Source organism: Athene noctua, chromosome 3 (genome assembly GCF_965140245.1).
Source record: "Athene noctua chromosome 3, bAthNoc1.hap1.1, whole genome shotgun sequence".
Taxonomy (NCBI): Eukaryota; Metazoa; Chordata; class Aves; order Strigiformes; family Strigidae; genus Athene; species Athene noctua.
Window position 1 is genome coordinate 70,700,576 of NC_134039.1, and position 20,544 is coordinate 70,721,119.

Here is a 20,544-nt window from a genome sequence, read left to right on the forward strand (position 1 = left end):
AAGGTTGCTTGAATCACTAACATAATGCATTAACACTCTCTGAAGGGTGAGCATCACTTTTCATACACTGGTAATCCATTACTATCAGCAAACAAGCTGTACATGTTTCATCCACTCACACAGCTACTATGTTAAGATTCTCTTCACCACGCAGTTAACCAGCATCAAGAAAGTAATGTGACACAGTAGCAACAAGGAATATTATTTTCTTCCACAACAACCTTAACTAACACTTAGCATATTTACAGTAAATATAGATCATTATATTTCTTTTTAAAAAACAAAGTGACTGAATTTGTATTGGCCATACATTTCACTTTAGCTACAGTACAGCAGAACCAGTATGAAGATAAAAAGACAAAAGCAAAAAGAAATGAAGAAAAGTAAAGCACAGTAACTTATTGTCCTCTTAGATCAAGAGAGACAAGAGCAGAGGTTTGGAACACTGACTTCCAGAAGCCCCACATAACTTAAATAGTTCTAGGTTCCCATAATATCAATTACATCAAAATCTCACTGGCCTCCTTTTCAAATTGCAATGTCAGCTTTTTAAAATACTTTCTAGTTTCTACAATGAAAAAATGTGTAGTGAAATGTTCCTCACTCTGAAGCGTTATAACCCTCACTTTTTTTTTTTTAAATAGTTTCCTTTAACATCTTTTCTACACATGCTACATGTATGTCACACAAGACAACTTGCAAAATATACCTGCTATGCGATGATCAATTCCTTCAAGTTAGGATTTTGCTTTGCTTTCTCCAACTACACTGCTCAAAAACAACGAAACCATCCTCTACTACTCAATCATGTAAACTGTCTAGAGTTGAGATTAATGTAAGATGTTACCTTGTAAGTATTTTGGACAATATGAAAAATCAACAGCAAGTAGCAAACACTCATTATGTCTACTAACAACTACCAAAAAAATTTCTAGTGTAGAAAAGGTATTGTTCAGTACCCATCTTGATTTTAAAAAATCTTGGCAGTTATCTACAGTCACGGACATAGATGCAAAATCTGCCATAACGTATAGTTCACTGTAAAATATACATTGTATTGGTTGCCCCATTTACTAAATGCTATACAATTTAGATCAAAAAACATTGAACAAGAAAAAATTGGATCCAGATTTAGGAAGATAAATAAACAATTACAGTTTTTAATGAAGAACTATTTCAACAGTGTTCTATCCAATACAGTCCTATAAAGACCTCACAAAATTATTTTTAATCAGATAAAAATCAGAAACCCTCACTTTAATTTACAAACCCTGGTAAAGGATAGTTTAAGAAAACACATTTATTTGCTACAACAGCCTGTCTTATTTTCTTTTAAATTTAAGCATGAAGCCTTAAAAATAATGCCTCCTAAACCTAACAATTGAGAGAAGTTATTTAACTATATCCCTAAATCATTAACAGCACAAATAAGCCTTCAGCTTTTCTTTCTGTCTTAGAAAACAAACAATAAGATACCATATGATATTTAATATTTTTATTAAACCAAACAATAAGGTTGATTATCAGAATGGTATTTTTCATTTTAAAAACTTGATTAAAGAATTTTTTTTAGATAAACGTTCATTGACCAAGTTCAGAAAGTCTATTTATAGGCATAATTATACATTTCATTTAATATACAATCAGTTGTTTCTATAAGTAACTGAAATCTAAACCCCAATATTAATATAAGCATAAAATAACAGTCACACTGCACGTAGTTAATTATTTTTGAAGTAACAAGATACAAGGCTTTAAAAATATTTTTAATACATGTATTTGCTATCCTTTATACAGAATTATCCCCTTATATTTTTCATATTAATCTACATTTTAAACAAAAAAATACATCTGCAGCAGATGTAAATACATATGTTTATATTTATAGTGTAATATTACATAAACATTGTTCTCCTGCCCTTAGTTTTTGATCCTTAAAAATACTTTAACATCCTAAATGGGCATAAAGAGCATTATCAAATATTTAGGATGTAAACATGTGCAGGCCAACCCAAAATCTGCTATGATAAGCACTGGCACAAAAAAACCTCCCAGTACATGCAGTGAAAAGATGGAATTAATCTTTACAAGAAGATTATCAAATATTAAGCTACACAATAAATATTTTTTCTATCTCATCATTGACAGGCTGGTGTCGCAAATATATGCCTGGTTCTGCTTGGCAACATTTTGTTAATACTCTGTTGATTAATTTAACAAACTATCAAGAGAGTATGTTTAGAATGGGCAAGCATTATCTCTTGCATTTCATTTAATTAAACTCTCTTCTAGCAATACAACAGTCAGCATTTCATGAAGGGAATTATTTTAAGGATGAAGGTAGAAAATATTTCAAAGTGCCCTGCTAAAACATGAAAGCATAATCTAAAATTACTCCTGCACACACTGTAATTTATCTATAATATTAAAGATGTTATTTCCAGAGTTCATAATTAATTGGATTCCACAGAGAAATTATTCAGGCATTCCAGATAGCAAAATGATGCACAAAGGCACAAAACATAGTGCCGAAGGACAACCATAAACAACCACTGTGACTTGCCCGAATTACAACAATCATTGAGCTTAATGTGAAATGAATACTGACTGCCTTTTGTATGTGGTCATTACTCTGCTGCAAAGAAACTGCCATTGAATTTTGATTATATTGCCTTAATAAAAAGTAATGAAAGTGGCTCATGCTCTAGTGGCTTTCTTTTAAATGATACACGACAGTGATCTTACAAAGGCCCGTGTGTCACAAATTGATTATAACACCTAATCGGAGGAAGGCGATGTTACCCCACCATTGTAGGTAACTGCAGCGATGTTGACTTGACTTCTTGCAAACACTTCCTGCGAAACTCTTCCAATGAAACACCAGTTAGAAATTAGGTTAGCTTTTAAGACTTACCATCAATCCGACTAACAAGTTCTTCCAACATTTTCACTTTCTTCTGAATTCCTGGCTGTGCAAACGTGTAGTTATCCTGAAGAAGAGACCATATACAAGTATAAGTTTATGAAAAAAAAAAAAAGTTTATTTTCCTTCAATTACTTATTTCAATCCATGTATGTTTCTATGCTTTCTTAAGGTGTTTGTGCTTTGTTTTTACATTTTCTAGGTCTGCTTCTAAAGTCAGGCAGTAAATCATCACATTGTATAGTCCTACTTCAAGTCCTCACCCCTAAAAGCATACCCTATGGCTAGTATTGGATCAGTTGCTCTCTACTTGCTAATCTAGTGCCCCTGAAGTTATAGCTTTATTGCAGAAGTCCAAGGAGCTTTAAAAGGCTGTCATCTTAAATGCCAAAATGTGCCACACTAGAGATTTTTTTTTATGGTGATTTTTTTTCTTATAAATTTACAATTCTATCATAAATAATGTAAAAAATATGAAAATTTAGGCCCTAATAATTGACAGGATAAGAATTTGATCTTTGGCAGTTCAGAATAATATCTTCCAGCAGCGTAAGAAATCAAAAGTCTATTTCATGACAGTCATGACTGTTCTGAACCCAAGGTTACAGTTAATATCATGAATCAAAATCTAACACACGAGCTATATAGCTAAAATGGTAGGGTATTTGCATGTATTTGTTTAAATGTATTACCTCTAACTGGATTTTTTATTTTTGGATCACAGCTCTATAATACAGACTAGAGTTTGAAATAATGAGAAAGATATCTCCACTTCAATTCCAAAGTGATCAATCTTTTTAAATAAAGACAATATTTCTGAATGTTTCTAAATATTTGATTGACAATTGCTCCACTCAACTCATTTTATTATGGTTTTCTATACAGAGATATTCAAGAAAATAAAATTATCAATACAGATCTTAAAAGACAGTTGCTATGTAAAATTGTTTTCCTGTAACCACTACATAATACAAAAAAAGGGTAAAAGATTTAATGTCTTAACTGATACAGTTTAAATAACTCCTTTATGAAAGTCAACAGGAAAGCTGAGCAACTATCACACAAATCATCCTAAAAAAATTTTCACTGATGCTGGAATATTAATTTTTCTTGACTCGATTTCAAATTTTAACTTGGCCTTAGAGTAAAGGGAATGAATATCAGTTCATTTTTGTGTCATGAGACATTTTGCTTTTTATTAAAAAGAAGTCATACTGACTTTCTTGACTATTTACAAGGTTTTGTTCATTTTATGTTTTTATGAAACTACTGCAATTTAATCTATAAATTCTATAAAACTGCCATAAAGTATGAAACGTGAAAGTTCACAAGGGAAAATTATACCCTAATAATTTTGATGGTTATAGTACATCAGTCAACAAGTGATTTAAAGTATCAAATAATCTATTATGTGCTCTGATGACTTCTAACTGACCACAGTAGTAGCTATTTAAAAAATAATAGCAAAGTATAGTAGCACTTTCACAGTATTTCATATTAGAAATGAATGCATAAACCAAAACAGTTTTGATGAGGAAACAAGGATAATTCTCTGAAATTTGAAATTTGAAACAAGAATCACCAACTAAAATGGGCAAACATTTCATCTTGTTGGTGCTGTCTCTCAAATAGAACATGAGCATCCTCAGTAGTGCAATAAGGAATAAATACTGAAAGAGTGAAAAGTCTCACAGAATGCAAATCTACTATAATCTTATTTTGGGAACAGAGAAACTATCCCATGCACTGGAACAATACCTTTTATACAAGTCTGACATACTCCTGTATTAATCATATATCATATCCAGGATACAGCATCTTTAGGAAATAATAATTAGTTTTCTTTACAGAATCTACTCTAACAATGAAAACTGTATTTATTTTTTTAAAAGTGTTTATATACTGTTCTTATTATTTACAGAAAGTTAACTGGTATTTCTAAATGTAGTACTATACTCAAAGTACAGCAATATGATACTCAAATATTTAATCTATAACATCCTCTGTAAAAGTATCTTCATGCATTTAACACTGAAAGACAACACACAGCTAAGACACTACTACTTCAATCATTAGTCTCTCCCCAGGTGGTGCAACTCCCAACTGTGATCTATGAATCTGAAACTTGTTTCATTTCTCAAAGCATCATTTATTCTGTACACACCTGGAAATGCAACCCAAACCTGCCATCTTGGATTTGAAAACAGGTAAGTTTGCTCTTCACTATATTTGATCTTGTCTATTAATTTATTTTGCTGTTCATTATTTCAGCTGCTAATGAACACAGCTGGGAGTCACACTTCTACGTGTGCTGACTCATCTAACTGAAAAGATCTTTGTTGGCTCCCCCGGCCCTCTTTTCTAATTAAACTACACTGTACATATTCCCTTCCTATAATACTTATAATTGACTTTCTGGAGTTTGCAAAATTGTGAGAATGACTTTGTAAACATAAAAAGTATTCTGTTATCTACTATTCTTGCTCCTTCTGTGCTTATATGTGGAGAAAAAAAAATAGGAACATAGTTAAAGAAAAAAAAAATAGCAGATTCATGAAACTCATTAATTCAGGACAATATAGAAGTACAGCGGTTAAGATTTTAATTACTCTATCATATGATTGGCAATACCAGCTTCAAAATTTGACTCAACTTTAGTCCCAACTCTTCTACCTCCTCCCCACCAAGAGACACAGGGGAATACAGGAGTTGTGGTCGGTTCATACCACTTCATCTCTACTGCTCCTCATGGGCCATATGTCCTGCCAGAAAGCCTGCTCCAGCGCAGGCTCCTCTCCACAGGCTGCAGCTTCTATAAAGGCATCGCCACTTGCTCCAGCATGGGGTCCCTTTTCAGGCTGCAGGTGAAGATCTGCTCCACTGTGGACCTCCATGGGATGTGGGGGCACAGTCTGTCTCACCATGGTCTCCACCATGGGCTGCAGGGGAATCTCTGCTCCCGGAGCACTTCCTCACCCTCCTTGTTCACTGACTTTGGTGTCTGCAGAGTTGTTTCTCTCACATTTTCTCACTCCTCCTCCACAGCTGCTTTTACCCTTTCTTAAATATGTTATCACAGAGGAACCACCAGCATTGCCAACGGGCTCAACTTTCGCTAGCGACAGGTCCATCTTGGAGCTGGCTGAAACTAACTGTCCAACATAGAGCTTCTTCTCACAGAAGACACCACTACAGCTCCCCTGCTACCAAAACTTCGCCATGTAAACACAAGTTCTCTGCTAATTTTTGCAGAAAAAAAGTGATCCAGTATTCAACTCTCCTACCTATTCTTCCTCACAGTTCTGGGCCCTCACGGGATCATTTCATTACTCATCCCGCAAAATGTTGTTATATTTCCTCATTTATTCCTTCTGTAATTTTGACCGTCGATATTAAGCAAAAGACAAACTCTGAAAAGACGTAAGTAACTGAGGACAGATCTTCAGCAAACAGTTAACAGAAATGCCTTACATTTCTAACCACTGCTCTTGACACTTCCTGGTAAGAATCCGCATATGACAAAGTACGCATGAGTACACAGTAGAATCCATGATAAACATAAAAAAATCATGCATTGGTGTGCAATACCTAAATTCTTCGACGTTCCTCTCAGATAGCTTCCAACATACTTTCAGTGAACTATGCTAACCTACTTCACAGCTGAATGGTTATAATATCTAGTTCAGACTCCAACACATAATTAGTTTCACCTTACAATACAGAAGGTTAAGACTTTATAATGTCACAAGGGCTCAAAATTTGGTTCAGTCTCAAATCTTTGTGTCAGCAGTCTGTACTTATTCTGTAGAGACTAGTATAACCACCTTACTGCCCTGCAACTACAACTAGGTCTGGCAGGACTTCTCAAAAAATAATCATTATAATATAAAAGAAAATATTTCAATTATAGCCTCCACTAAACATGAAAAAAATATTAGGTAATTTCTGATTTTTTTTTTTAAGGTTAGAGAAATTCTAAATAGAAAAAAAAATAGAAAGTGAAAATAAAGAAAAAATGCACTGAAAAAATTTAACCACAACAATCCTCAGGGAGGATATGGGGGAGAGGGGAGAGATCACAGTTTCTAAAAGTGTGTTTAACCACTGAGTATCAAGTTCCATCCATTTTGCTAGCTCTATTCTGAATGCAGATATAACTTGGAAAGGTGTTTACCTTGAAAGGTAAGTCCTAAAGTAACCTTTTCTGTGGATACATAAGAAAGAGATAATGAGTGAACTAAGGATGGTCCTACTTGGAGTCTTAATATCCTCCAAAAGTTGCAGTATCTACACCATACACCTCTAGCGTTTTTTGTCTATCAGGAACAAAATACCAAAGTAGATTCTAGTGTTTTTTTTCAAGTTTCAGGATGCAACTTATCTACACATGAGAAATTTTAACATTTTAGATCCTTTGCCCTTCTGCACTGATTTCTAATATTTAAAAATATTTAAAAAATTCACACTATTAAAAATTGTTTCCCAGGGTCAGAAAATGAAATAAATTTGCAAATCTCTAAGCTAAGAACCTCAGGGAAACAATGCCCTCTGAATGATACAGAACATTACTGCATCACTTAATATATTGCACATATGACCTCTACTACAGTTATCATTGTCAGAAATACTTTCCATTTTGAAAATTCAGACATTGCAGGGTTTAGCTAAACAAAGTCCCCCATCTTTTTTTAAATAGGTTAATAGGGGATAATTTTAAGAGAAGAAGAAAGCTGAAGAGGAAAGGAAAACAACCCTTCATGTCATCACGGAAGAATAAATAGAGCCAGTCAAAGTTAAAAGAAAAAATACTGTCAGTAATTTGAGAATAATGACTGCAGCCAAGTGCAAGTATAAGCACAGTGTTTCTCATCTTTTCAGGTCACACAAGATGTTCACCAATAAGGTACTGACGAAAATATCAGAACCATTTACAGAAGCAAATGGAAAGTTCTGACACAAAGTCTTCATGTGTTGTTTGTTTTCAGTAAGGTTTTATCAATCAGAACAGAGCTTTTAAATATAAAGGATACATTAAGTCATATGAATACAGGATACCTAGACTTCTATTTTCTCTACTGATGTATATTTAAGAATTCCTACATATGAATTTAGGTATGTGCAAGTATATTATCACATGAACAAAAGACAACTGAAAGAAAAAAGCTTTCTTAAGTTGTACATTTATCTCACTAAGTCCGTAAGGTATCTTCTCAATTTTATTCTTTAAGCTCATTTAAGTACTTCGTTGACATATTTGTGAATCCTCTGCACAACCTCCTATTAAAAATCTTGGTTCACCCTGCTCTCAAAGTTATGTGAAAGCGTGGGGGCAGGTGGAAAGGTAGCATGACACTTAGATAATGACAGCCAACATGTATACTAACATTGTCAATGGCAGGCACAGTTTATCCAAAATGTTTCTTAAAGTTGGAGATTATAATGTAAATTCAATCTTAAATAAAGTTCAGGAAAGAGAGAGTGAGCATGCATAAGAACAAACACACAAGTGTGCTGGACTATGCTGTTTGCACATATTACATAGCATGTTCCATAATTACTCCAAGATACTCCCTTTAAAATAAAAGTTTTTTCAACTTTTGTAATAATTACGCTTGATTTTTGAAAATTTAGAATTTCCTAAGCAGTAGGAAAGAAATTTGCAAAGCATTGCAGCCCAGAACCTTCTACATGGAAAACAGTATCGTATTTATTCCTACATAAGAGGATGGAAAAAGCAACACCTTATTAAAAAGTAGGTACTGATTCTCATAATAGTATCCACAGGCTCATAATCAAAGACCCAATCTTCTACTGGGCTATGTAACCAAACCTCAGTCTTACAAGTGGATGTGTTAAAGTAGCAATAAAGGAAGTGGCATAGGCCAGACAACAGTTAAAATCTGGGTAAGAGCTAGAAATCATAAATATGGACACTTCCAATCCCAAAAGCTCATCCTGTAAATTTTAGGTAGAAGATAAAATATTTTTATTCTCAAGTATACTAATAGCACAGTATATGTCATCTAAAATACAGAAAACAATGCCTTTTATCTAAGTATTCAGAACTGATTACAAATAGGTTTGTTCTCTTCCTGAACATTTTACTCTCAAGTGACAGGCTAGAAAACTGCATCATTGGCTTCCAAAGAGATGCAGGCTCCTTAAGAGCTTCTGGAGGCACCTGTCCTGAAGAAAAACCACAGCCTTCAGGGTAAATCCTACTGATGCCCTCACTTTTCTATTATCTGAATGCTTATTTTTATAAACTTAAAATTGGCTACTGGGCCAAACAAAAGAACCACCTTGTTTCTTCCCTTGTAAGAGCAGTCAGCAGCAAATGACTGCAGAGGATGATAAAAGCAAAATAAACCCACAGTGATATGCTTGCAGCATTCTTTCAGTTTCCAGTTCACAGTGCTGAGACTTCCCTAACTCAAGGTGGTATCTTAGTAATTAAAGTTGTTCAACCAACTTCAAACTGTTCAGGTTCTAAACCCATGCAAAATGCTTTTAATCCTTTGTCAAGTAGCTCGCAGTTTAGTTACTCAACCACTATTTTCTTAAGCCTATCACTCAGCAGTGTTACAAGATCCTATCTAGAACTTGCATCAGAAGAGATAGAAAGCAACTACTCCCTATTCACCTTCTTCATGCAGCTCATAATTTTAAAGACTTCTATTACATTCCTCCACTTAGCAAAGTCATCCAAATTGAAGAACATAATTCATCACCCAGAAACTGTTCCATACCTTTGATGTCACTTATCTTGCTCTATTATCTTTTTTTTTTTTAAAATTTTCAATCCATCATTTCAAAAGGGATGAACAGAAGGGATTAAACCAGCATAACATACCAAGCAGAAACTCATTTTAGGTTTTAAAAGTAACAAAGTGATGTTTTGTCTTTTGAGGACTACTTATATAAACCCTTCTCCTCCCTACATGGTAACAGGCAATGCTTCTACCATGGATGCTTAGCTTCTTTATGTACTTCTGATAAAGGACTTTATCAAAAAGCATTTTAGAAATGCAATTAAACTCTATAGTTGTTCACAGCCTCACTGATTGCTTCCAAAAGCTGCTAGATTTGTGCTGCTTTACAGGAGTTACAGAAAATATTGAATAATATGGGGTTTATCCTTTAACCATTAATTCTGCTTATTTTTATACATTCTACAAACTTTCCTAATGTGCATGTCTAATTGTCTGTGCTCTCCTAAATCTCCTTGAAATCATTCTCAAAATCTGATATCATATCCACCCCATTCCATTCCTCTCCTCTCTTACCAAAGCAGTTTTGAGTACTGATCTTCTTCTTTACCTATTACCAGAGACCTTCATAGGAGGCAGTCACAGATATATTTCAATCTGAGTGTCCTGGTTCAGCTACGATAGGGTTAAATTTCCCCAGAAGGGGGAAGGGATCTCCAGCCAGGTTATTCATACCATGCTGTCAGGTCCTGCGTGGCAGCACGGGAAGCTTTCCTTTGTGGCTTTGGTGATGGGAAGCACGGGGCTGTCTGTATCCATTGTGGTATTTCTCTGTATATCTTTTGTCTTGTTTGCTGTTATTACTGTTTATTGATGTTATCATTGCTACTGTTGTTGTTCAGATTGTTATTTATCACACTGTTGTATTAAATCTCTTTTCATTTCAACCCCGGGGTTTGTGCCCTACTTGTGTCCAAGGGTGGGGGAGGGACAACGGCAACATGGTCTCTGGTCCCGGCAGGGCCTAAACCACCACATTTGAAATTCTTACTAGGCATCCTGATGCACAGTATCCTAGTGATGAATTCAATCTTCTCAAACTGATTGGGAGGAATATAAATCCTCCAGTGACCAAGCAAGACACTAGAAATTTCAGGAGAGTCCCTGAAGACCTCTCATGGACAGGCGCTAGTCCAAACTCAGCAATTTTCATGTAAAGCTTATTGTTGTGGCACACTCCTACTATAGAGTTCAGTGATATCCAATACCATAGATTCAATTGCAATTCTTCTAAACCAATGTACAATTTATACTTTTCAAAGTAGACACTGAGGTTGTATGACTCATTGTTAATGACAGTCTCAGTGTAGATGAGTTTGAAGGATCATTTCTTCCAAAAATATAAAATGTTGACATTTCGAATCTCAGGTTTTGGTACATCAAGTTTCAGGATCTACTTTGAAACAACCTGTATGATGCCAGACCATCAACAGCCACGATACAGCACTCAGCTGCTCAGAGTATATCTACTCAGAGCTATACGGGAAGACCACAACAGGTATGATTTTTTTACATTATAACTAGTCCAAGATTTGAAAAGATAAGAGCAGACATCCTTTAATTACTGTCACATCAAAAGAATGGGACTAACATATCAATTGTGTTAATTACATTCCAACAGCTTGTAGTTACAACAATTTGACTGTCTGAGTTTGTCTATTAACTCCCTAGCATTGTTCAATAAAACATTTTGGGTTGGGGTTTTTTTCAGGTACTAAGAAAGTCTTCAAAGAACTTTATAATGAGAAGCTTCAAACAAGACTTTGAAGATCTGAACGTCCTTGGGAAAAGTCACACGGAATGACATAATACTGCCTGTGTTTTGCCCTCAAAAAGGTCTGCCCTCAACAGTATTCATTCTTAACAGTAATTTATGTGTAGTCTTTGTAAGAACATTCTCTTGAATTGAGAAAGGTAAGACCTGCTTACAGAAGAATTTCTAGACTCTTGTTCTACTTTGAATCTTTTCCTTCACTCTAAGTTTAAAACACCATAAACCAGTATTTGCTCCAACAGATTATGTAAGAAAAATAGAAATCTGTGCATGAATACAGAAATGATTCAGGATAGAAGCACATGTTGTGGCCATGCTAATATTTCAAAAGATTTGAGTCTCACATGACATGTAGATAGAGTAACAGAAAAATAACATTTAGGTGTATCATTTGATAAGTGATTACTAAGAATGTTGAAGTTGTTCATTCCTCATTAGAAGAAAAGACATTCTAGAATTCAGAACAGACACAAATGCCTGCCCTAATTGCAGAACCTACTTCTCATGAAATTTCTCATGTTTATGATTTTCCAATTAATATCTATATTTGAGAAACTAGATTTTTGAATTTAAAATTGTTCTTTAAAAATAGCTTTATGGAAGCCAGTTATAATTAAAAGAATAAGAGTAATCCCAAACTACTGTTTATTCATCAGAATAGAAGTCTCCATTCAACAATAAACTCACTTTCGGAAAGACAAAGCAATCTGTTCGCAGTCATCAGCAGTGACCCCTACAATTACATATATTATCATTCATAAAGTTTTACAACACAACTTGCACTTTAATTCTAAAATAAAAAGCCGTTACTTTTGTGTTTTAAAACACATTTCTAATCAAGCAATCTATTGTTTTTCCTTAGAATAGTTGTAGCTTCAAGAAAAAACAACATGTTTTGTTATCCTCAGGATCCAACTTGGGACAGGAAACCAGCGTAAAATGAACAGTCTGGATTTCTGGAAATTACTGAACAGTTATTACCATACAGAAGTTCTATCTCACAGATGGAGTTAAAAGCGATAGTAGCTGCAGAAACAGACATATAGCATGAATATGCAGCTCAAACATTAAAAGAACTATGTACAGAAATTACTGCTAGCATTTCTGACAATCCCTGCCAGGACTTCCACATTTCTAAAACATACATTTCTGACTGGCATCAGGATCTGTTTACACAGAAATTGGAGCATGACTGCAGTACTCTCTTCCAGTATCAGTTAAATGATGTTAGTGGAGACTCTGAAGACTGCTTTGGAGACAGTTATATCATGTATCACATTTTCCCTGAACACACCACATTTGCAGTGCTACACTGAGCTGAGGAACGGGGGAGGCAAGACTACTTTCTCCATTTAGCTAAGCTTACCAGAAATTCTGGGCTGATGCATACCCAGAAATCCTAGGCAAGCTATCATTGCATTTGCACAGGTAGACCCCATGGTACCTGTGACAGAGAAACTTGACCCATGTATGAAAGCACGTATGCAATAGCCATGTGGTTCACATAACAGACAAATAACAGGCAGATGCAAACATTTACAGTACATATTCCTTATATCTATCTCAGCTAACGAGTCCATATTCTCATGCAACAGATCTGCAGTTTTTCATATCCTTAAACTAGCACCCAAATGAACTGCAGACATTATCAAGAAACTTGTCGTGTAGTAGTTTAATGAAAAGGTACAAAGAAAGCTACCTATGACCTATTTTTTCTTTAAAAATAAATCTTTGGAAGGTCCTGTGATGAATTTTCAGAAGAGTTAGTGTCAGTTATTTTTGTATGCTCCTCTCAACATGAGCTGTGTATTCACACTACTTATCTGGTTCCTATAGACCTCTGAAAGACTTTCCAAGCAGCATTCCATCCATCCATAATTCAGACTTGAGGCACATGTTAGCAACAGCTTCCCATAACTCAGGAGTGAGAAAGAACTTTGCAAGATTCCCTTTTGCAGATCATAAATCTTGCTATTTAATCAGCCATAGAAATAGTGAATATATACCTCAGTATACTCCAATCCCTGGATATGAATTATCTCCTTTTTATTCTAAAAATTCCCAGGCCCTGATAAATGATAATATTAATATTTTATTGCTATTTTTAATACATCTGGTTAGACCATTATGCAATGCATATATTTCCCCTTTGGTTATTTTATTACTATTATACTTGAACTTAAAATGAAGAGTTATACTCTATTTTATACATGAAAATTACATTTTCAGGTGACACAGATCAGCATGAACTTTTTACTTGAATGTTAACGGGACTCTGTTGAGGAAAATGTTATAATGGATGAGTTAGTAATAAAAAAAACCTAATTACAAAGGATATATGGGAATGTCTACTTAATTAAGTGGAAAAAATACTTGTAGGATAACTTCTAGTTTTCCCATATGCACTGCCATTAGACCTACAGGTGAAAATGCAAAAATACGCACATGTCACCTGCAGCAGAAGCGCTGTAAAAACAACCAGCTTTATCATAAGCATGGCAGACTGACATCTGAAACATTCTATCTTTTGCTTGTTCATCTTGAAATGCAAAACAAAATAGTTTTCAAAAGTAACTAGCTATAAAAAAAACTAGGACTACATGACTCTTGTTCACAATAGGAATGCACCAAAATACTGCTATATAGATTACAAATGCAACATTAGCAACTAATGTGTTGAAAATGATCAAGAACGTGGTCTTATTTAGCCATATTTTGCACATGGCCACACGCACCCCCAGAAACAGGTTTTTATAAATCAGCATTACAGCATTTGGCAAGAATACAGTCTGGAGGCAAAATGGCTGGGGAGGAGTTCTAGGGAAAAGGACCTGGAAGTCTCAACAGACAGCAAGTTCAGATGAAGCCTGTGGTATGCCCTGACAACAAAGGTGGTCAGCAGCCTCCTGGTCCATTAGATGAAGGGAAGTGATTATCCACACTCAGACCTCACTGGGGTTGGCAGGGAGCTCTGGAGACCATTTTAAATCCAACCACTGTCCAAAGCAGGGTCAGCTGAAGCAAGTTGCTCAAGGCCATGCAGAGTCACGTTTTGAACTCCAAGGATGAAGACTCTACAATCTCTCTGACTGAACAGTTAGAGCTCAATTATTTTTACTGTATTTTTTTTCTAATGTTTAAAAATAATGTCTTGTATTTCAAGACTATTATATAGAATACCACATCAGTTTTAGGGACCCCCATACAAGAAAAACGTGAATAAACTGGAGCAAGGGCAAAAAGTCACCAAGATGCTCAGAGTTATGGAGCACATGCCCTGTGAGAGGCTGAGGGAACTGGGGTTGTTCAGCCTGAAGTAAAGAACGCTTCAGAGGCCTTCTAGAAGCTCTTAGAGGCCTCATAGAAGCCTGCTAAAACCTATGTAATCAAGAAGACAGAGCTCAGCTTTTAATAGTGGTGCATAGCGGGAGGATAAGACACAAACAGCATAAACAAACAAGAAGTGTTCCATTTGACTATAGCGAGAATATTTTTCAACATGAGGACAATCAAGAATTTGGAACAGGTTAACCCCAAGATTGCGCAGTCTCCATCCTCAGTGGTTTCAAGATCCAAGTGGACGAAGTGCCGAACAGCTCAATCTGACCTTAGAATTGACCCTACTTTGAGCAGGAGGTTGGGCTAGATGACCTGTAGAGGCTCCTTCCTACCAGAATTATCCTATGTTCTTATGATTTTAGAAGTTCTCATTTGTTTTCCTGAAATAAATAAGGAAAATGTCAGTGAGGTATAGTCTTTCTGGGACAAAAGCTAAAGCAAAAATTTGCAGCACATAGTCATGAAGCACTGAAAAGGAAAACCATTACAGCACATCATTATCCAACACTGACTGCTATAAGACAGTATATACAGCTACAGATTACAAGCTTAACTGACATCTTAGAAAAATTCTCCTAGTATTTCTATTTAAATCAATTTTTTTAAAGTTTCAATCAAATTGCGATGAGACATGTGTAGCTACTTAGGAGCCTATAACTAGACAGAACAAAATGTGAAAGAAGATGCAAAGTAATCTGAGAACACAAAATAAATTAAACTATTGTGCAATATCAAACATTAACTACTAGAAAAGTTCTGCAAAACTCTCTAACAGGAGCCAAAGACATACTTGCATAGAAACCCCCATGTCTTGGTTTGAGCTCAGAAGGCAACTGAGCACCACACAGCTGTTTCACCCCTTCCCCCTCAGGCATGTGAAGGAGAAAATGAAGCAAAAGATTCAGGAATTGAGATAAGGACAGGGAGGGGTGACTCACCCATTATGGTTATGGGCAAAAGATTCATTAGGGGACGGAAAAAGAACACCAATTTAATTCAGACACTAACAACAACACTTAACAGACACAATGGGACAGTGAGAAGCATTACCACATTTTAAAAGCATCTCCCCCCAACTCCCTCTTCTTTCCCAGGCTCAGTTTTGTTCTGGATTTCTCTGCATCCTCCCCACACGCGGTGCAGGGAACAGGACTTACAGTCAGTCCCCCGCTCCTTTCTCCTCAGCAGGAGGACTCCTTGCATTCTTCTCCTGCTCCACTTGGTTCCCCTCTCATAGGAGATAGTCCTCCATGAACCTTCTCTGGTGTGAGTTCTTCCCACAGGCTGCAGCCATTTCCGTGCTGCTCCGGTGTGGGTCACCCCCGTGTGTTGCAGTCCTCCCAGTGTCAAGCTACAAAAGCGGGGGCTGCTTCTTCCCACAGAGTCCCGGCTTCCTTCAGGCACTGCTCCAGTGTGGGGTCTTCCACAGACGGCAGGCGAGTCTCTGCTCCACTAGTGACCTCCATGGTAGCAGGGGGGTGGCCTGCCTTCTCACCAAAGGATACAGGGTGGAGCTCTAGTGCAGTTCCCCCCACCTTCCACTGACTTCAGTGTTCACAGTTGTGTCCTCCTCACAACTCCGACTCCCGCTCCCATGTTCCCCTTGTTAAATACGTTATCACAGAGGCGCAGCCGCCATCGCTAATTGGCTTGGCCTTGGCCAGAGGTGGGTTTGACTTGGAGCCAGGGGAGCTTTGAGAAGCTTCTCACAGGGGCCAGTGCTGCAACACCCCACACACACTACCAGAAACCCCAGACAAACCCAACACAGCCCAGATCACAAAAAAAAAAAAGCATGAGTGAATCTGCCAAAGCAACAGATTTGACCAAGTTTTTCATCTCTTCTCTAGGCTAAGAACTGTAAGCATGGCATGGAGTAATTGTCATACTGCCCAATGCCAACACTGTCTTCTGTTCCACAGGTCCCTGTGGTTCAAAGATGTGCTGTTATAGTACAAATGCACAGAGTCACATTTGAAAAAGAACAGCAGGTTAAGATGAGCAAAAGAAGGAGAAATAAGAGATACTATGTGTAGCAAAGCTTGATCAAGAAATACATATTTCTTAGTAACACCTTTGATAATTCTGGAACAAAGAAAATGAGACAGTTGAGATGGGTTGGAAAAATAACTGAGTTTTCTGTTAAGAATAATAAAGGGATATAAATATAATAATTTTCTCATTACACTTTTATGTATTGGAAAGACAAGCACACAAAAAAATGTGTCTATCTCATATTAGTAAAAAATTTCACAACAGGACCCTAATTGTTATCAAACTACACTCTTTAAACTTATCTAATACTGGTAGGCCAACATCAAATGGAAGCCTATATTGATGAATAAATTAAAAGAAAGACTCTGCAGAGATTCTTAGATTGCAGTTATAAACATCTCACATATTACTCTTCTCTAAAATCCTTGTAGAATTTATTCAGACATCTCAGACAAAGTATCAGTAGTCATACATGAGTCTCTTAGGACATTTTTTCACAGAAAAATAGAAATATAATAGCATTAATCTTGTTTGGGATTCTCCTTTGGTTTTATGATTTTATGTTGTCTGGTTTTGTGACTTTGTGAGATAGAAGAAGTTTTTCCTGGTTGGATGTAAAGACATTCCATTTATCTACAGTAGATCACATGGAGTAGTAAAAACTAACCTTATTATTATTTCCAAGAAACAATCAGCAGTAAATATCTTTGGAAGTAGAGAGATTGAAACAGATCATCTAGACAACTGCATACTGGCAACAAGCTTGGTAAATTGAGAACCTGTATGTCTCAACTGCCACAATCCTGTCTTGGCCCTACTGTGTAGTTCTATTAATTTCTTTGCTATGGTACCTATTCAAGGTGTTCACTCCTTAAATCAATTGGTGTTTTTTTGTTTTATTGTGTTGTCAGGCAGTTCAGCTCTATGAACTCTATTATCTCACAGCTGGCAGGATTCAACATGGGATATACAGGAATGAGCATTCAGGTGCAGGCAGGAGCACAGGATTATTACAATTTGATGTAAGTCAATTCATGCAATTTGGGGCATGATCTGACCTTAAATTTAATGATTCCAGGTCCTACCTCACCCATCCCCTTCTAGTTCTTGCCCTCCACCAGTGGATTTGGTGATCATGCATCCAGAATGCAAGTCAGTTAGAATCACAGAATCATACAATAGTTTGGGCTGGAAGGGACCTTTAAAGTTCACCTAGTCCAACAGCCCGCCATGGGCAAGGATATCTTCCACTACATCTGGTTGCTTAAGCCCGGTCCAACCTGGTCTTGAACACAGCAAACACTTCCTTGAACAACTTCTCCGGGGTCTCGCATCATAAAAAATATATTCCTTCTGTCCAATCTAAATCTACCCTCTTTCAGTTTAAAACCATTGTCCCTTGTCTTGTCACTACAGGCCCTGGTTAAAAGTCTCTGTCCAGCTGTCTTATAAACTCCCTTTAAGTATTGAAAGGCTGCAATAAGGTCTCTCCAGAGCATTCTCTTCTCCAGGCTGAACAACCCCAACTCTCCCAGCCTGTCCTTACAGGAGAGGTGTTCCAGTCCTCTGATCATTTTCATGACTGTCCTCTGGACCTGCTCCAACAGGTCCATGTCTTTCCTGTGCTAAGGACTCCAGAGTTGGACATAGCACTCCAGGTGAGGTCTCACCAGAGAAGAGGGGGAGAATCTCCTCCCTCAACCTGCTGGCCGCACTTCTTTTGATGCAGCCCAGGATACAGCTGGCTTTCCGGGCTGCGAGCACACATTGCTGCCTCATATCCAATTTTTTGCCCACCAGTATCCCCAAATGCTTCTCAGCAGGACTTCTCCCAATCCATCCATCTCTCAGTCTGTATTAACACTGGGGATTGCCCTGACCCAGGTTCAAGACCTTGCACTTGGCCTTGCTGAATTTCATGAGGTTCACATGGGCCCACGCCTCAAGGCTGTCAAGGTCCCTCTGGATGGCATCCCTTCAGTAAAACAATCTTTATGCTCTGGCTTTTTTCATCCTCTTACTTTCAATAATATATTTTCTTGTTGGGTTAGTTCTCCCAAACAACTTAACCGGCAACTATATGACTCTTCTATCTGACATGTAAAGTGGTATCAACATAGAAGGGAACTAAAGCAGGAGAATGGGAGGAAAAAAAAAAAAAAAAAAACCAACAAGCAAACCCTTTCATTCAGCAGCACTTTGCAGTTGCACTGAATTAACTGTAACATCATTAGTCACACCACTGGCATAATATTTCAAGCCTGCTTTTGATAAATGAGTGCATCCTTGAATACATTCGACTGATAACCAGTTCATTAATATGAGTTTAAATTTTCACTCATGCAGTTTAATTCCATTACAATTAATTCAATATATTGCTTATCAGTACTTGATGAGTTTGCATGGAGACAGAATTTTAAGAAGAAATTATGTAATCTCTGAATTTCCTTTTCTAGAAAAAAAACAGATCAGCAGGCCTGTGAGAGAAGACATTTCAGAAAAAGCTAAAACAGTTGGAGAGCTTGCATTTCTTTACCTGGCTTTCTTCCTTTCAAGTAGATTTCAAGTTCTCACCTTTCTTCTTTATGACTTTTCACATATTTTTGATATGTGTTCAAATATTTTAAAATGTAGTAATTCTAAGAGATTGAAATTAGCAAACCAGCATTTTTTTACAGGAATCCACATGAGAAGATAACTATGCTTTTCAACAATGTTACACAAAACATTGAGATACTGCTCCTTTGACCTTTAACCAGGAGAAATACACTTAAAATACCTTCAAAGAAATTAAAGGCTTCTGTTTCTGAAAAATTTATAACAATTTTTAAAAAATGAACTCTGTTACAAGTTAAATTCTCAATATGCCTTAGACAACATGCCTTAGCCAATGAAACATTCATAGTAATACGTCATAGGCGCAAATATGTTAAAGCACTTATAAAAATAGTAAGTACCATGAAGAAAGAAATATCTGTCAAAAAATGTAATCAAAATAAAGAATATGGAAAACATTAGTTTCACTGAAAAGTACAGCTTCAATTCATAGGATTTTTTTATGGTTATTCACATTTTATGATTTATTAATGGAGGATAGCCATTTTCCACACATAAATTCAATCTCCAGGGTCTTTGCTACATTAATATCACTTGGAGAAACAATCTCAAATTTTTGAGCATTTGTCCAAAGCATTTTGAAACAAATAAAGTTACATGGGACCTATCAAAAGGATTGAATCTAATACGTACAGTAAAAGCACTTGTCTATCACCTTATTTTTTAAGAGAATGTTAAGAATAAATCAAGCAAAGTTTTACTATCCCTGTAACAACTTCTATTGTCACCAAAATAATACTGAAACAATTTCACAGAAAAGATCTTCTACACTATACAAAGTAGCTAATTTGAAAGCAGAGAATAATCAGAAAGAGTAGGTATGAACATTAAAAAAAATAAAAGAAGCAGCAGCAATCTGCTAGATATTTGTAACCATAATTTATTTTCTAATCAGCTCACTGAAAACAGCAAATGAACCCTGACTGCAAACATCTGCCTACCAAACATCACTAAAAACATTTTTTTGTTGCCAGTGCAAAATACAAATCATCACTTTTCAGAAACTTTCACATTTCTGGCAAGGGTCAGTTTTGGTCCCATCATAACCCAGGAATTAACAATGACTATTATTTTAGTGCATATATTCCAAGTTTACAAAATCAGATTATTTTTACTTTCTAGCTAGA

General features: G+C 36.2%; 1 protein-coding gene across 5 annotated transcripts in view; it reads right to left on the reverse strand.

The window, feature by feature from the left end:
• Nucleotides 1-20,544, reverse strand: part of TBC1D22A (TBC1 domain family member 22A) — a 212,827-nt gene that overhangs the window by 106,452 nt on the left and 85,831 nt on the right. For all 5 annotated transcript variants that reach the window (XM_074903258.1, XM_074903257.1, XM_074903254.1 and 2 more), the window contains one exon: nt 2,915-2,990. In XM_074903258.1, the coding sequence (XP_074759359.1) occupies nt 2,915-2,990 (76 nt within the window). The remainder of the gene's footprint in view (nt 1-2,914; nt 2,991-20,544) is intronic.